We start from the raw sequence: 14,811 nt of genomic DNA, 5'->3' as shown, positions 1-14,811 counted from the left end.
AAACACAAAGCCATTGGATGTATAATCTCTGCTTCTTTCATTATCATGTTGGCCTTTCTCATCCTGGAACAACATTGAAGTCAGCAACAAAAAGGGCTACACATTTTCTTTTCCTCCCTCCATAGCAGGTTTTAATGGCACAGTCAAGTACTTTTACTCCAGTGCAACTCCTACATTTAATCACAAAAAACAGATAGTTGTGATTTATTCAACTACAATACAAACAAAATTTATATCTTGGTAAACTGTAATAAATCTTTGGTCACTGAAACCAACACCCCCAATTGTTTAGGGGGAGCAGGCTCTCCCAGAAGAAAAAAAATAGTGTCAGCCATTAAACTCCATTTCTAATTAATATTTCCCTTACTGATAAGCATATGTGAATAAAGACATTGACCTTAAAAAAAAAGGTGCTGATCTTTTTTTCCAGTAAAACCTCAAACTATTTTCTAAAAAATTACGTTGAGTTTAAAAAACAAAAATAAAAAAGTATTTCAAACCCCTCCATATCTCTATTGAGAGATACGTTGCTTTGAAACAATTACAAAAATGAAAATAATGTTGTGTTTTTCTGCAAGAATTAAGCTGTTTAATATCTGATTTGACAACAAACCCCCCAAACTAAGGAAATGCAATCTCATTTTAACCCCCATAACAATCCTGCCCCAAGCCATCTGATTCATCACAAAGAGGTGGAATAGCAGTCCTCGAAGCAATGCTCTATTTAAAACTCATTTGTTACTGACAACTATTAATCAGCCAGATTTGCTTTCCAGTTTAATCTCTCCAATAGGAAGTGTCCTGTAGTACCCCTAGATCATCACACTAACTTTTGTATCACTTCTTACTTGCAGTTATAGTTGACAGTGTACACCTCACCTACATCAATACCTTAACTCTGCTCTTCAGTCTATACACAACCCTCCATGACAGTGTTACTTTGGGGTGGCACAAACTTTCAAGAATCATGACTACTGCTTTAAAGATGCAACTAATGATGTTTAACAGCTACAAATTATGCACTCAGCTGTTCTGGACAGAACAGTCATCTTGTTGGTAATACATATTATGACAACAGTTGTACCTTTAGCCCTGTTATGAATTATTGGTACATAACCAACTAAAAAACAAAAAGCACCCCAAAACTCAAAAAAATGCACTTTCTCAGTTAGACCTGCCCCACTCTTTCTGGTAGAATGAAGTGCCTGCACTATGGCTTTCTGCTATTTTCTTCTCACTGACAATCAGACCCACCACCTACAAGCTGCTGACCATCCCATTTATTCTGTATTATGGCCCAGTACAAAATAAAAAGCTTCATTGTTCACTTGTAACGCAGACAGAAGTCTGTCTTCAGCATCTTCAACCTACTTTTACAGACAGGAGCAAAACCAACCTTAAAGAGAAGCATCTAAACCTTCTTTTAAAATGTATACAGTTTCACACAATAGAAATCCAATAGTTTTCATATATGCTATCAGCTGCAGAAGCTGATCAGATCATGCTGTAAACTCTCCCAATTGGGTTATTTCCTCCTGGGTGAGCATGTGGCATCCTTGTATTTCTCACTGTATTTTCTTCCCAATCTTAAGTCATCACTCCTTAGAGTTGCTGAACAAAACATGCATGATTTCTAACTTTACACAGTAAAGACAGTCACTCAGCATGATCATTTTATCTTTCTCTGCCACACTACCAAAACAAGTGGTTCTTTATTTTACCTTTGGTTTTACACAATTTGAGTGCTTTAGAATTTGGATCCCTCGTTTTCAGCTCTAGAGCCATGCATTCATTTACAAGTGCATGAACCCACTCTTCCCAATCCTCTAACTTTCTTCCAGAAGACATCAATTTGTAATTCACATCCCCAAAGTCTCGAAGCAAAACAGCTACTCCTCCGTTTATCACAAGAAAGCTGCATCTAAAACACAGAGAACACTACTTTGTATTTATATTTCCTTCAAAATATCACTAGTGACAGTCAGCAAACTGCTCAATCACTAACTCTAGCTGATCTGTCTCACTCTCAAGTTGTTATCCTCGCATGAAGGATTCCAGTTTCAGGATGCTGGAACTGTCTGAAAACGCAAAAGCCAGCCACAGGATGAGCATCCAGCTCTACTCAATCCCCCTTGAGAAAGAGATACCACTTACAGAACATCTCTATTTTTATTATTGCATTCTTCCTGAGCAAAGCCATGTCTTCTAAAACATAAAGATAAACCGAATGGACTGAAGTTTTGCTTGGATAAGCAGAAGGCTTTTATTTTATTCTTTGCAAGCACAGTACCATAGTTATTTCAGAACTGAGCTGATTCACTTTAAATAATCCAAGTTAAATGGTCACTAACAGCAAATAAGCACACACGCATGTGCATACTGAGAAAAAAGGTATTATCTTAAAATACTTTGTGATTAAAAAGCAATTTTGATTTGCTACTTCTCCCCCGCGCCCCAGGCAGGACCAGGCGGCAGCAGGACCCTCCGTGGCACGGCGGGTGCGGGGCAGGAGCTCGGGAGTGCTCAGCCCCGGAGGTTCCGCGCACCCACCGCCCCGGCCTTCCCCCTGCCGGGCTCTCCCGGCTTCCCACCGCCCGCTCCCGCTCCGGAACGCGCCCGGGCCGAGGGCAGCCGCGCCGAGGGCTGTCGCCACCACCGCCCCCGGCTCCCTCCGCGCCCAGACCCGGGCGCAGCGCGACAGCCCCGACCCGTCCGCCCCCTCAGCGCGGCCTCACCTTCCCTCCTGCTCTCTGCCATGGCCCCGCGGCCCCGCGGCCCCGCCGAGCCGCCCGCCCCCCGCAGCCCCCGCCAGCCTTCCTTCCCGTTGGCCGCCGAGCCTGTCCGTCAGGGCACCGGCGCGGCGCCATTGGCGGAGGCTGCGTCAGGGGCGTGCCAGCGCTGCGGGCGGCCCCGCCCCCTCTCGCCCGGCGCAATGCGCGCGGGCTCCGGCAGGGGGCGCGCGGCTGCGCAGAGCCGGCGGGGGCGCCCCTGCCGCGCGCGCGGGAGCGAGGGCGGGGGTGCGCGCGGGGCGCGCGGGTTGGGGGGCGCGCGGGGAGCGGCGCGCGGCGGGCGGGCGGGCGGCGCGCGGCGGCCCCGGCGGGTGAGCGGCGCCGGGGGGACGCTGGGCGCGCGCCGCGGCTCCCGCTCCCGGCGCCTCCTCAGCCCCGACCCGCCGCAGCCCGCACCCGCCGCGTTAATAATGCACTAGAATGTCAGCGCTGAAAAAGGTAGGGAGGGAGGGGACCGGACGGGAAGGGAAGGGAAGGGGCCGCCGTCGGGGCGGCGGGCGCGCCGGGCTGCCCGCGGGGCGCCTCCGCCCAGGCAGCGGCGGGAGCCGGGGGTGCGGGTGCCGCGGGTCCGCGCGGGCACCGCCACCGTCGGGCACGGGAGCCCGGGCGGCGGGGCGAGGGCGCGCCGGCCGCGCCGTCGGTGGGGCTGTCAGCCCCCTCCCCGGTGCTTTCCGGCGACGCGCAGGCCGGGCGGGGGTCGCCGTGGGGGGTGGGGGTCTCGCCTCGGCACAGCCCGGGCAGGACGGCTGCGCGGCGGGGTGCCCGGTGTCGGAGCGGGGGGGACGGGGGAGGGACGGCGTACGGACCCTCCGTGCGGCCGGTCTGGAGAGGGGGGCGGCGGGACCGGGGATGCCGCCCGGAGAACCGCAGTACCGGCGGCGATTTAAATTTTGGCAGCGCAGGATCCTCGGGGCTGCCCCGCGAGGAGGAGTCGGGCAGCCGGGGCTGCCGGCGGACCGCCGCCCGCACCGCTCCCCCCCGTCCTTTCCCGGCCGCCGCGCCGGGGAGGGTGCGGGTACGTCGGAGGGGCCGTGCTGCTCCTCCCGGTTTGTCCCAGTCCTCCGAGGTGCGTCCCGCCCGTTCCCCGCACGTCCGCCTCGCCGCGGTGCGGGGGGCTCGGCGCGGCTGGAGGAGCCCGCGGGCGCGCAGCCCGAGCGCAGGGTTGGGCGCCGGGCGCATCTGCCGCGCTGCCCTCGGTCACAGGGCGATCGCCGGTGGCTCTCGCCGCGGGGAGGGCGGCGTTCGCGGGCAGGTTGGCTGAGCGTCTTCGCGGTCCTTTGAAACACCGTCTGCCGGAGAAATGAAATGATGACCCCGCATCATACGGGAGCGCAGCGAGCCCCAGCCCGCCTCGCCTCCCGGAGCGGAACCGGCAAAACCGCCACCTCGGGCGGGTGGTCCCCGCCGGCCCGGCCCGGTGCGATGCGGTGGGGCCGGTGCGGGTCGGTCCGGGGGAGGGGAGCGGGGAGAGCCCTCCAGCCAGCAGGAAGTGCAGAAAAGGGGCTTTCTCTTACGGCCCCGCTTTCTGTCGCCTTCGTAACCTAGTTCCTGCCGCTGCTGGTGCCCCAGTTCTACCAGCGGTGCCAGTGCTGTACAGCTTGGCGTTTAGCCATAAATCCGTATATAAGTGCTTCGGCCTCAACTTCCCTCAAATTTATGAAGGTTTCTAATTTACAGTGACAATCTATTGCTTGTTTCCGACTGTGCTTCTTTACGGCACAGGCTTACACAGGCTTAATGTGCCTTGGGAGCAGGTGATAGTTGAATCTCTTCCAAATTAAAGCCCTGAGAAGGTGACCAAGTGTTCCTGTCACTCTAGGTGGTGTAAGCCCAAGAACAAGGCTGTGAAACTCAAGTGCCCTTCTCAGTGCTGGAGTGTTTGGTGACTATTTCTCTCTGCTTCAGGGTAGCATCACAAGCGGAGCACTATTTTCAACACTAGATACCTCTAGCCATTAAGTAGTAGATGACTGGAAGTGGGCATCCTGCGACAAGCAAGGGGCACCCCAATGTGACTGAGTGCAGATCCAAGTGCAGACGATAGAGAAATGTCGTGTGGGGTCTTAGTAACTGAATGCTTTTTACTCTGGGATGTGTCAAGGGAGCATACTGGTTGTACTGGATGTTTTAAAAAGCAGCTCTGGGGTAGAGCAGGGGATGGTACTATTTTATAATGCAGATGTGTTTGAGGTATCATCAGCCTTTCATGTTTGTGATTAGTTGCATTTTCATCTTTGTGTTTTATCTGGAAAACGGGTAAAATAGGAAGAGCAGCAAGTTTTATATTTCTGTGCTTTCAGCAGTATAGCAATACTTTCAAGTCATTTCCAGATGGTTTGCACGAAACACCTTCTTTCAAAACTGCAAGTTTTAATTTTACTGTGTGTAGCTATTTTTACAGTGCCAACCAGATCTTATAATTTATATTTGAAAGGTTGTTCCCTCCCCCATCATTTTGCATGCTTTTCAAAATGTCTGGTATGTGGTTAAAATGGACTCAGACAATGTTTAATAGTTTTATGAATTATAGTTATGCATTGGAGATTTAATTCTGAGTGCTTTAGGCAGACCCTCTGTGATCTGACATAATATTCCTAAGTTAAAGAATGCATTTATTATGCCTTTGTTCAGTTACACATGAACTAAAAACTAGGATTATCAAATAAATTCATTGATTCTAATTTAGATTATTTTTAGCTTTTCATTTTAGTACTATAAAGTGCTATTTGCATTTAGTTACTCGTATATCTAGTTTGCACTAGAACAGTATAGGGCATACTTCTTTGTTAACTTTTTAGAATTTCTAGTCAAATTTCTAGTGCAAGTTGAAGTTACACTTAGAGTGAAGTCATAAGTCCTTTAAACTAGCATTAAACAACCAGGAAACATAGACTGCTCTTGACAGAGGTGTTGAGGAGACTGTGTTTTGTCCATGTACCACGTAAAACCACACAGTCAAATCCAAGACAAATCCAGGGTAATGTTCCTAATGACTTAATGGGATCGGGATTTCACATTTGTGTAGGTCAAAGTCCCACCAGTATTAATGGTGATACTGTTGGCAAGGCCAAGCTGTTGAAACAAAACGTTACCAAAGCAAGACAAAAATGTCAAGGTCCATTATGGCAAACTAGAAATTATATTCTAAATGAATTTCAGTATGTGAAGCAAGTTACTTCAATAGTAATTGGTAGATGTGATGGGATAAATGTATCCCTGAATACAAAATTCATACCTGATCCTGAGGAAAGCTTGGATATTCAGGTTTCACTGTGACTCAGTGCCAGGCAGCGTCCTGCCCAGGGAGTACCCCCTGCAAGCTCTCCTGAACATTGCGTGTCCTGCTCCAGTCAGCATGTCACAGTTACAAAAGGGTTCTAATAGCAGATGTTCTAAAAGGAAATATTCATAGACACAGTCTGGATGACTGAATTTCAGCTTGATTGTGAGCTTTGCCTGTCTAAATTACAGACAATGGAGTAATTATTGGAATACTTTTTGTATGCCTTAACAAAGATGGTAAAATGTTATTTTACACGTACCTTTGGCAAGAACTTTTTTCCTATTTGTAATTACACATAGTCAAAGCAATTTTCTTGTATATCTATGATAATCTATGAGAAGTTTTAGTACTAAAAAGAACATAACCCCTAAAATAACCCCCTGTTTTTTATGAGGTATACCTTTGGGGGCCCTTTGAATCTGCAACAAAGAAAAACAGCTGCTTCGGTTCTAATCCATGAACAAGACAAGTCTTATTTGCTGCTGCAGTTAATCAGTCCAGTGAATTTGTTTATCTAACCATGCATGGTGAACAAGAGGACCACTAATGCAGAAAGTTAGTGTTAGTCTATCAAGACTTTCAGTTCTTAGAAATGTGTTATATGGGCTTCATATAAAATCTTGATGATTTGAAAATGTTCTGTTTGCTAAATGGGTAGTTTTGTTTTTATAGCTACAGTAAAAAAATTATATACATATTAGTTCAGTTTGCCTTGAGAAAATTCATAGTCATCCACGAACCATATGGCTTTCTTACCTCTAGTAAAGAAATAGCTCTTTGCATGGCAGATACAGTATGTCAACAGCTATAATCAAATATAAGTAGCAGTGGGCATGGATGAATCAGAATCTGTTTTAAAGCAGACCTGTTGGAGACCACAACTTCTCATATTTCAGTCCGTATATATCTCCATTATAGAATTATATTTCCCAGAACAGATTATAGTTCACCACATCTACTTTCTGTTGGAGAGGCCAAAATGATTCATTAAAGTAAAATAAGTACTCTTCCCATGATATTTATTTAGGAAATGTCAAGTAGCAGTTTATTCATTTAGTACATGCTCAGTTATGATGAGAGGATGGAAATCATTGCAGTTAGATTTCTCAATCAGTGTTTCCACGCATGCATATATATTTGGTCTCACTTTGCTTTTATCTGTTTCTCACTGTACTTTCTTAAATACTTCTTTTGTGCATAAAATTTACTTATCTTCCATGCATTTTCATTCCACATTTGTCACATTTCTCTGTCCTTGCTAGTTTTGAAAATGATCAGCAAATAGCTTCCAAAATGGCATTGTCCTTAAGCCCTCTAAATTTTTTTCTGGTTCTATAAGTATGTATTCTTATGATCTAAAAAGACTTTCCACTTTTGATAGTAAAAATACATCAGCAGTTAGCAGACATACATGAGGTATACCACAGATGAAGACTTTCATCTCACAAAGGGAATCAGTGTCTGTTATCTTCAGTAGATGCTGCAACCACTGTGTGTAGATAAAGTAGATAAATTGACAGCAATGGAACATGTAAAAAATATGATCACATACATAAATCCAACAAGACAGAAATCAGTAGTTTAGAGATTCAGACTGTACATATGCACAAATAGCAGAAAGAGCTAAAGTATAAACCAGGGCTTTCTATATCTCCCTGTCTTGGGTCCTTCATAACTGCTTCTTCTCCACTCAAAATCCTTCCACCACTCTCAATTTTGCATCTTCCATCTTAAATATTCTCTTTAAAAAGTGAATTTGTTATGTCAGAGGAAGGAAGAGCATCTTAGGGTTGTCAGATTGACCTGAGCTCAGTCTGAACACAAAAAGTTCTTGCAAGTCAAAGTTTATTCTAGGAAATGTAAAATCTTAATAATGATGTTGAAAGCAGTTAGGAAAGCGTAAAACTAAGACACACAAAGTTAGGGAGAAATTGAACACCACTCTTGGGTAGTGGTCATTTAAAGTGTTTCTGATACATATTTCATCTTGGAAGCTGAGAGGCTGCTCAAGCAGTGTTCAGCCTCTGAAGTGCTGCCTTTCAGAGGGAACAGCTCCTCTGCGTTGCCCTGGAGGGGCAGCAGGTCAGTACTGAGAATAACAATTCAAAATATTTTTTATTATCTTTCTTCTTTAATTTAGGGGATACTGTATTTTCAATAATCCCTAAGGTGTGGGGAGAATGCAAATTAATTTTTTAAGCTTGTCCAGAATCTAATTTCCCTTAGCATGCCAGGTTTTTCTAATGCATTGATTTCCTACATGAAATTTATTTTTCTGCACTGGAGGTCAACTGCATTAGTTTCCTCTGATTCTTTGCTTCTTGACAGTATGACTTGTAATGTGAAACTTTTAAATACCTTAATAATGTTATGCAAATTAGATACCATAAGATATCTCCAAAGTCTCCAGCAATTCCCCTTCTTTCGTAACTGGACAGACTGGTGACTTTTCATAGAAAACATACACGATATTATTAATGATGCAGATAATCAACTTAGCCTTAGCCTTAAAGGAAACTTTGTCCAAACCATTTCACTCTTTTGTGTCATTTTTAGAGCTCGTGCAGCTGCAGAAATATAGAAGAAGGCTATTGTATTATTCTGTGCTTTATTGGCAATGAGGAGTAGAACGAACTTCCCAGCTTTCACACCTGCCTTCCAGTTTCACAAGTAGCCTATAAAAATAACCTGAACAAATCGCTTCAATTGCCACAAGTAGGAGGTTATTTTTTAACCTCTTTTTTTCCCCCCCTGAATGGCAGACAGTAGTGAGAGAATCTCAAGTAGTTACTACTCCTTTTATTTCTTATAAGAATAAAACCCAGAGGATCTTCCACCTTCACTGCCTTATTGATTTACAACTTAATGAGTCATTGGGATGTAAAGCTACAGAGCATAAACGCTCTTATCCTATCGAATTTGTCTAAACAGAGTCCAAGTAAGATAAAAGACAACACTTTTGCTTCATTCATGCAGAGTGAAAGTCTTTCCAAAGAGCATCAGTGTAAGGCGACCTTTATCCTCTGTGCAACAGCAGATTTCACTTAAATGAACAAATATATTCTTTAGTTTTAGAGTTTGATAACAATTATCTTCCCTGATGAGCAGAAAGGAGGACAAAGCTTGCTTTTATTCCTTTGATTTACTTCCCTTGATAGTGCAGCGTTTCAAATCCTGTGTAGTTGAAGCTACAAGAAGAATCTGGGCCTTTTTTGATGCTAGAAAAGGAAATGAAAAAGCACAACCAAATGTCTTGAAAAGAGTGTGTCTGTCTGAATTCTTTTTCATACCTTTAACCAGGCTTCCTCATGATAATGCAATGTAGAGGTAATAGTATGTAGACTTAATAATGTTAATTTTTTTAATTGGGCTGTGAAAACCATCACAGCAAGAAGATGTTGTGTATCAGTAGGAACTATTAATATCCTCTAGCTGGGAAGACGATGGGCTCCCATTCGTAAGAGTGACATGAACTTCACCTTCCCTCTGGAGGAGACTTCAAGCCCTTCTGATGTTTCCAGCCCTTTCTGGCTGCAGGACATGAAACTGATCTTTTCTTTGATGGCAACTTGTGGCTTTCTTATGCAGCATCTGGCCTGGTTTTTGGCTATTTTGGGATTATCCATGCCATAATGTTTTACTTAAAGGTAAGAAATTAAAAAATATGATTAAGTGTTCCTGTTATGCATTTTATGCAGATAATTTCATTTTTATTTGAGTCCGAGGTTTTGATCTCACTCATTTGAGGGTCTGTTTACAAATAGTGTCATTTAGGAATAGCTACTATAACTTGTATTTATACCACAAATGTCCAAAATTATTTTTCAGAGCTAGGTAACTTACTGGATTTAAGAGAATACCTTAAATATTTAAGAGAATAATTTTAAAATAACTATAATGATTTTTTTTCTTAGTAGCTTAGCAGTAGTTTAAATTTATTATTTTGCTTTCTGCAATCCAAATGGATAAACAGGATTGCTGGGTTTTTTCCCCTCAGTTTTAGTAGATTGAGAAATCAAAATGTTGCACATAGGCTAGGCATAGCTCCTTCACAACACAGTTTATTTAAACTGCAATTTACTACAGTTTGTAGACCAGAGCAATTTTGTCACAAGGTCCTGCAGTTTATAGAATTATATGCAGAAAAGGCTGCAAATATGAAAATGCAGCATTACTTTTGCTTCCAGTCCTGAAATACATTGAATTCTTTGAGTCTCCCATGTCCATACATGTCAGCTTTTATTCATTATGCAAGAGGTGAGTATAGCAAGTGAAGTATTTCAAAAGAAATTATTTTTATGAAGTTGAAAAGGGATGCAATTAGTTATGATATTGTGTAGTGGTAGATAATTTGATAACAGTTTTCTTAAATGGTAATTTGTAATGTACTACTCAAAAATATTAACATAAATGACACTTCTAAGGGCAAAAACTTGTCTCTTGGTTTTCAGCCTCATTCCTCCTTTAGTAAAGTGATGCATTCTTATATTGTGCTGACCTTTCTCACAAAAACTTGAACTATCTACACTGCAAGGTTTCAACTGTAATGAGATTTAGAAAGTTATGTATTACTTTATGAATTCAAAGGCACATAGTGACCTTTGAAAATAAGGAAACAGATGACCAAAGTATTACAATAGTTCTAAATAGTTAAATTAATTATTTTGAAGTTATGTTATTTTTCTTTTCAAATTCAGAACTGATAGATTAATTTTGGATGCGTACCAAAGTTTTTCTCTTTCTCCCCTCTATAAATGTTTCTCTACAGCTAAAATAACTTGTTAAAGGTTAGGGAAATAAGTCGAACTATTCTTATGACCACCAATAAAATACCTCTTATAGTAATGTGTGTTCATTCTTGAGGTCATTTATAGTGCAGTTAATGTTCTTTTATATTGTTTCATTTTGAGTTATCTTTTTTATGTACATTTTTTTCTTAATTATTGTATTTCAAAATGCCTTTTTTCTTTATGGTGCTTTTTGATACTGTGTATTCCTTAGTAAATGTCTCATCTGATTTATTAATATTTTTAACATGTACTGTGCTTATGATTTAGAGCAGGGTGGAAGTCATTCCAATGCTCTTTGTCATGGATAAGTTATGCAGCACACTTCCTCTGCTAACCAGTGTCAGGTCTCTGATCAATGCCCTGGGATACTTCGATTTCTTTTTACTTTCTGAAATTGCTGTTCTAAAAATGATGCAGAAAAAGCAAAATATGAAGCTGAGAAGCGCAGTGTATGCCAGGCCGTCGTGGTTTGACACAGGCTGTAGAATAATACTTTGATCAATAAAGCAGAAAAGTTTCTCCTATATAACTAACACATTCAGATGGCATTCTCATTCAAGAGCTTTCCTGGCATCTGTTTGTGAGTAACCTTCTATTTAGTTGCACTCCCAAGTAATGTAATAAATTTTATTTTTCTTTTAATATTTCTAGAAAGATAACAAATGCCTTTTCCAGACTTCCTTTAATACAATATTTTCTCTGCATTAATTAAATTCTTTAAACTGCATTCCATTATTTTTAAATCTTCGTGATATGCTTCCTAACTTGATGGAATCTTGTTTAAAATGTTCTGACAAACGTCCATTTGTTACTTCACAGCATGTACATGGACACTGAAACTTAACAAACTAGTGTGATGCCTGAGAATCACAAGAATGTGTGAAGCCTTACATTCTGGTTACAGCTTGGAAATGAAATGTAACATTTTGCTTCACTGCTTGAATAATCAGTGCTCTAGGTACAGCTTGCTGTGTTAACATTTGTGTTTCCCTGCAATTCATAACACAGTCTATCAGCTCAAGAGTGAGCAGACACAGGAGCAAGCCCAGGTTAACATTGGAAAGAAGGGAGAGTGTTGTGGAGTGGTTTAGGGAAGCATGTGATACTGCTTGGCACCAGAAGAAAAGGAGACAAATAATCAGGGATATAGATGCAAGTGTCTGAATATAACAGTGAAGAGATCCTAAGGGGCAGTACGGGGGATGACTATTTTGGGTGTCTCGTTCCGGTTACATGTAAGAGGCAGGAACAAGCTGCATAACATCTCTTTCCTGAGGCATCATGCACATTTTGTGAACTGCATCATGCAAGATTAACAGGCTTAAATGTCTTCATATGTACAAGATAAAATTGCACAGACTATAGATAAACAGACATCAGCATTGAATAATGCATCTTGATATGTAAAAATGTGTAGAAGGGGCTCAGCTGATACAAGGTAGCTGCCAGGCTCTGTTTGTACTGTTCTTTGCTTGGAAAAAAGATTGCCCACAAAATAGGGTAACTTATATTAAAAAACCCCCAAGAAGATGTTTACTGCAAGAAAAAAATACTAATTTCAGTTGCATAATTCCACATAATTATGAATAAAATTTGCCTCTCTTTTTCAACATCTTTCATGCAGCTGGTCCAAGTTACCATAAAGAAATATCTTAATCGTTATTACAGTGAAATTTGCCACAAAAGCTGTGTTCCTTTTGACCAATGGAATAAATTTTTCTTATGTTTCTGATTTTAGAGCACAAGAAGCAAAGTATTCTTGGCAGCCAGGCTCTTCCTGTGTGAATTCGCTTCTGAAAGACATCAATGTGATTATTAGTCTTGCTACTTTCTTTTTTTTTTTGAGCAAAACATAAAAACTTGCAGCCTTGTCCACCCTTTGTAAATATGTCCAGCTTTTGTAATCACTACCACTGGTGAAATATCATCTGAAAGAGTTGCAAGAACTAAAAAAATAAACAACAATGTATATGCATGGAAGATATCTCCATTAGGAAGGAATGATGGGTATACTGAAATATTCTTCCATAAAAACTTCTCAGTGCATTGCCTTTAAAACTATACTTTCATGTATCCATGAAAATTTACTTGAACTGTCCAGTACTACTGTTTCTTTGGCTGTGGCTATTAATCTTGTGTAGTTTGATCTAGAGGATTTCCTGATATTCTTTTTAATTGATTGATTTTTCAGGTATTGTTTTAACACAAATCTGTTTCAACCTATATACCTTCTAGAAAAATTGATTGTATATATAAGCAACAACTTGTGATTACACCCACGCATTTATATATGTTCCACAAAGGAGAATGGAGAAAGAGGTAAGATTCCAGACCAAAGAGTAACTTTTCAACATCTTTAGTATCCTTAGATTTCACAGAAATTTTAAGAGTAATTTAAATATTCCCACTGGAAAAAAAAAAGCTAAAAGAAGTGATTAAAGTATAATAAAACAAAAAAAGTAGAAAGTCAGAAGATAATATAGAATTTATGATACTGAGCAATAGTGAATTTGTATTCATATAGTCATTATGAAAATGAGACTAATTGCCTGTGTGCAAATTTAAGCTGTGAGTTGCTCAGACTTCAGCTTATTTGTATCTAGGTTTCACAAATTAGTGTACTTCCTGGTGAAAACCAGCCATCTGATATATTGGAAATGTTTTAATTCATCTGTTTGAGCTATGATTGATCAAGAAAGGTTTTGCTACTGAACTCAGACCCAGTTTTTAGGTGCCAGCTGGTAAAGCCATCCCTAAGCACACACCTTGCTATAAGCAGGGTTTTAGGTTTTAGCATCACATTTTCAGTTCTTTTCACTGTAGCCTTCCACAGAAGGAGTGACTTAAATGTATTAACTCTTTGAGCAAAATGTGCTTAAAAAAAAAATATCACCCAATTTTGAAAGAGCTAGTATGGGCATTTTCAAGTCTCAAAGATCAAAACCTGCCTACAAGAAAAGCTGTATTTTTGGCTTCTCTGTGTTGTTTATGAGCAAATAATCCATGTTCCAATTTTTATTGTAATGGAAAACTAGAAAACAACATTTTCTTTCTGTTCTTGCTTCTGTCAGAAAAGTAGCCAAATGCCCCAGGATACTGGGCTGGGACATATGCTTTACTGATGGCTGAAGAGGGAGCATCACCAAGTTATTTTCCCCAGATTTTGCAGTCCCCTTTGTTTGACAGTCTCCCCTTCCGTCAGTGACCACTGGAGGTGTGCCAGGTGCCTGAGACCAACAGAACACCCCACGGGATGCCATAGCAGCACTTGCCCTGCCTCTGAATTGCTGGTGAACATTATCTCCTTTGGGGCTTGTGGCCAACTGTAAATTGCCTGCAAGAGGGCAAATCCATTTTTCTGTGATGTCAGTGAGTTGTCCATCTCTCTGAACTTGCTGTGAGCTGCTGCAATCACTGGCATGATGGGAATTACTGGAGTATTTTGGACCATTCCTCTGCTGGCATCAGAGAAACCTGAAGGATGTGCCTGGAAGGGAAGGGGCACTTGAAGATCTCTGCCTTCTCCATCCAAGATGATGTCTTCAGGCCATACTAATGCTGAGCAGCATATCACATTTTGCTATCAAATCACAATTACAAGCTTGAAGGCTTGTCCCCATGGCTGGGACACTGACCTCCCTGCAGGTTGCAGCGTTTGGGAAAAGTGCAGTCAGCAATCCTCTCTGCTCCTCTCCAGTAAAGACTGAGAAGGGGGACAGATTTAGTGTTTGTCCTGAACAGGGCTGCATGTGCTTTTCCATCATTTTTAGAAATTTCCTTTGGAAGAGCTGACAGTGCATGATCTATTTTAAATATGCTTCAGAAGATAAAATTATTTCTGGTCTAAGTGAAATCAATAAGCAGTTTTAAATATAAGATATGGTTTAAATAAGCTAAAAAATATCCAGTGACCCTCTGTATATATTGGATGTGTCAGGCCTGCTATGAC

At 41.9% G+C, this 14,811-nt stretch overlaps 2 protein-coding genes across 10 annotated transcripts in view; one reads left to right on the top strand and one right to left on the bottom strand.

The window, feature by feature from the left end:
* Window positions 1-2,882, bottom strand: part of ERICH1 (glutamate rich 1) — a 91,747-nt gene extending 88,865 nt beyond the window's left edge. For 2 of the 4 annotated variants that reach the window (XM_064650420.1, XM_064650419.1), the window contains exons 1-2: window positions 2,736-2,882; window positions 1,798-1,921 (exon numbers count right to left, since the gene is read on the bottom strand). In XM_064650420.1, the coding sequence (XP_064506490.1) occupies window positions 1,798-1,921; window positions 2,736-2,867 (256 nt within the window). In that variant the 5' untranslated portion in view covers window positions 2,868-2,882. The remainder of the gene's footprint in view (window positions 1-1,797; window positions 1,922-2,735) is intronic. The other 2 variants (XM_064650421.1, XM_064650422.1) reach the window with 2 other exon arrangements.
* A 196-nt stretch (window positions 2,883-3,078) lies between these two features.
* DLGAP2 (DLG associated protein 2) overlaps window positions 3,079-14,811 on the top strand; it is a 454,541-nt gene continuing 442,808 nt past the window's right edge. For all 6 annotated transcript variants that reach the window (XM_064650400.1, XM_064650418.1, XM_064650396.1 and 3 more), the window contains exon 1: window positions 3,079-3,227. In XM_064650400.1, coding sequence (XP_064506470.1) covers window positions 3,210-3,227 — 18 coding nt within the window. In that variant the 5' untranslated portion in view covers window positions 3,079-3,209. The remainder of the gene's footprint in view (window positions 3,228-14,811) is intronic.

Source organism: Pseudopipra pipra, chromosome 3, assembly GCF_036250125.1.
Source record: "Pseudopipra pipra isolate bDixPip1 chromosome 3, bDixPip1.hap1, whole genome shotgun sequence".
Taxonomy (NCBI): domain Eukaryota; kingdom Metazoa; phylum Chordata; class Aves; order Passeriformes; family Pipridae; genus Pseudopipra; species Pseudopipra pipra.
This window is presented reverse-complemented; position numbering and strand designations above follow the sequence as displayed.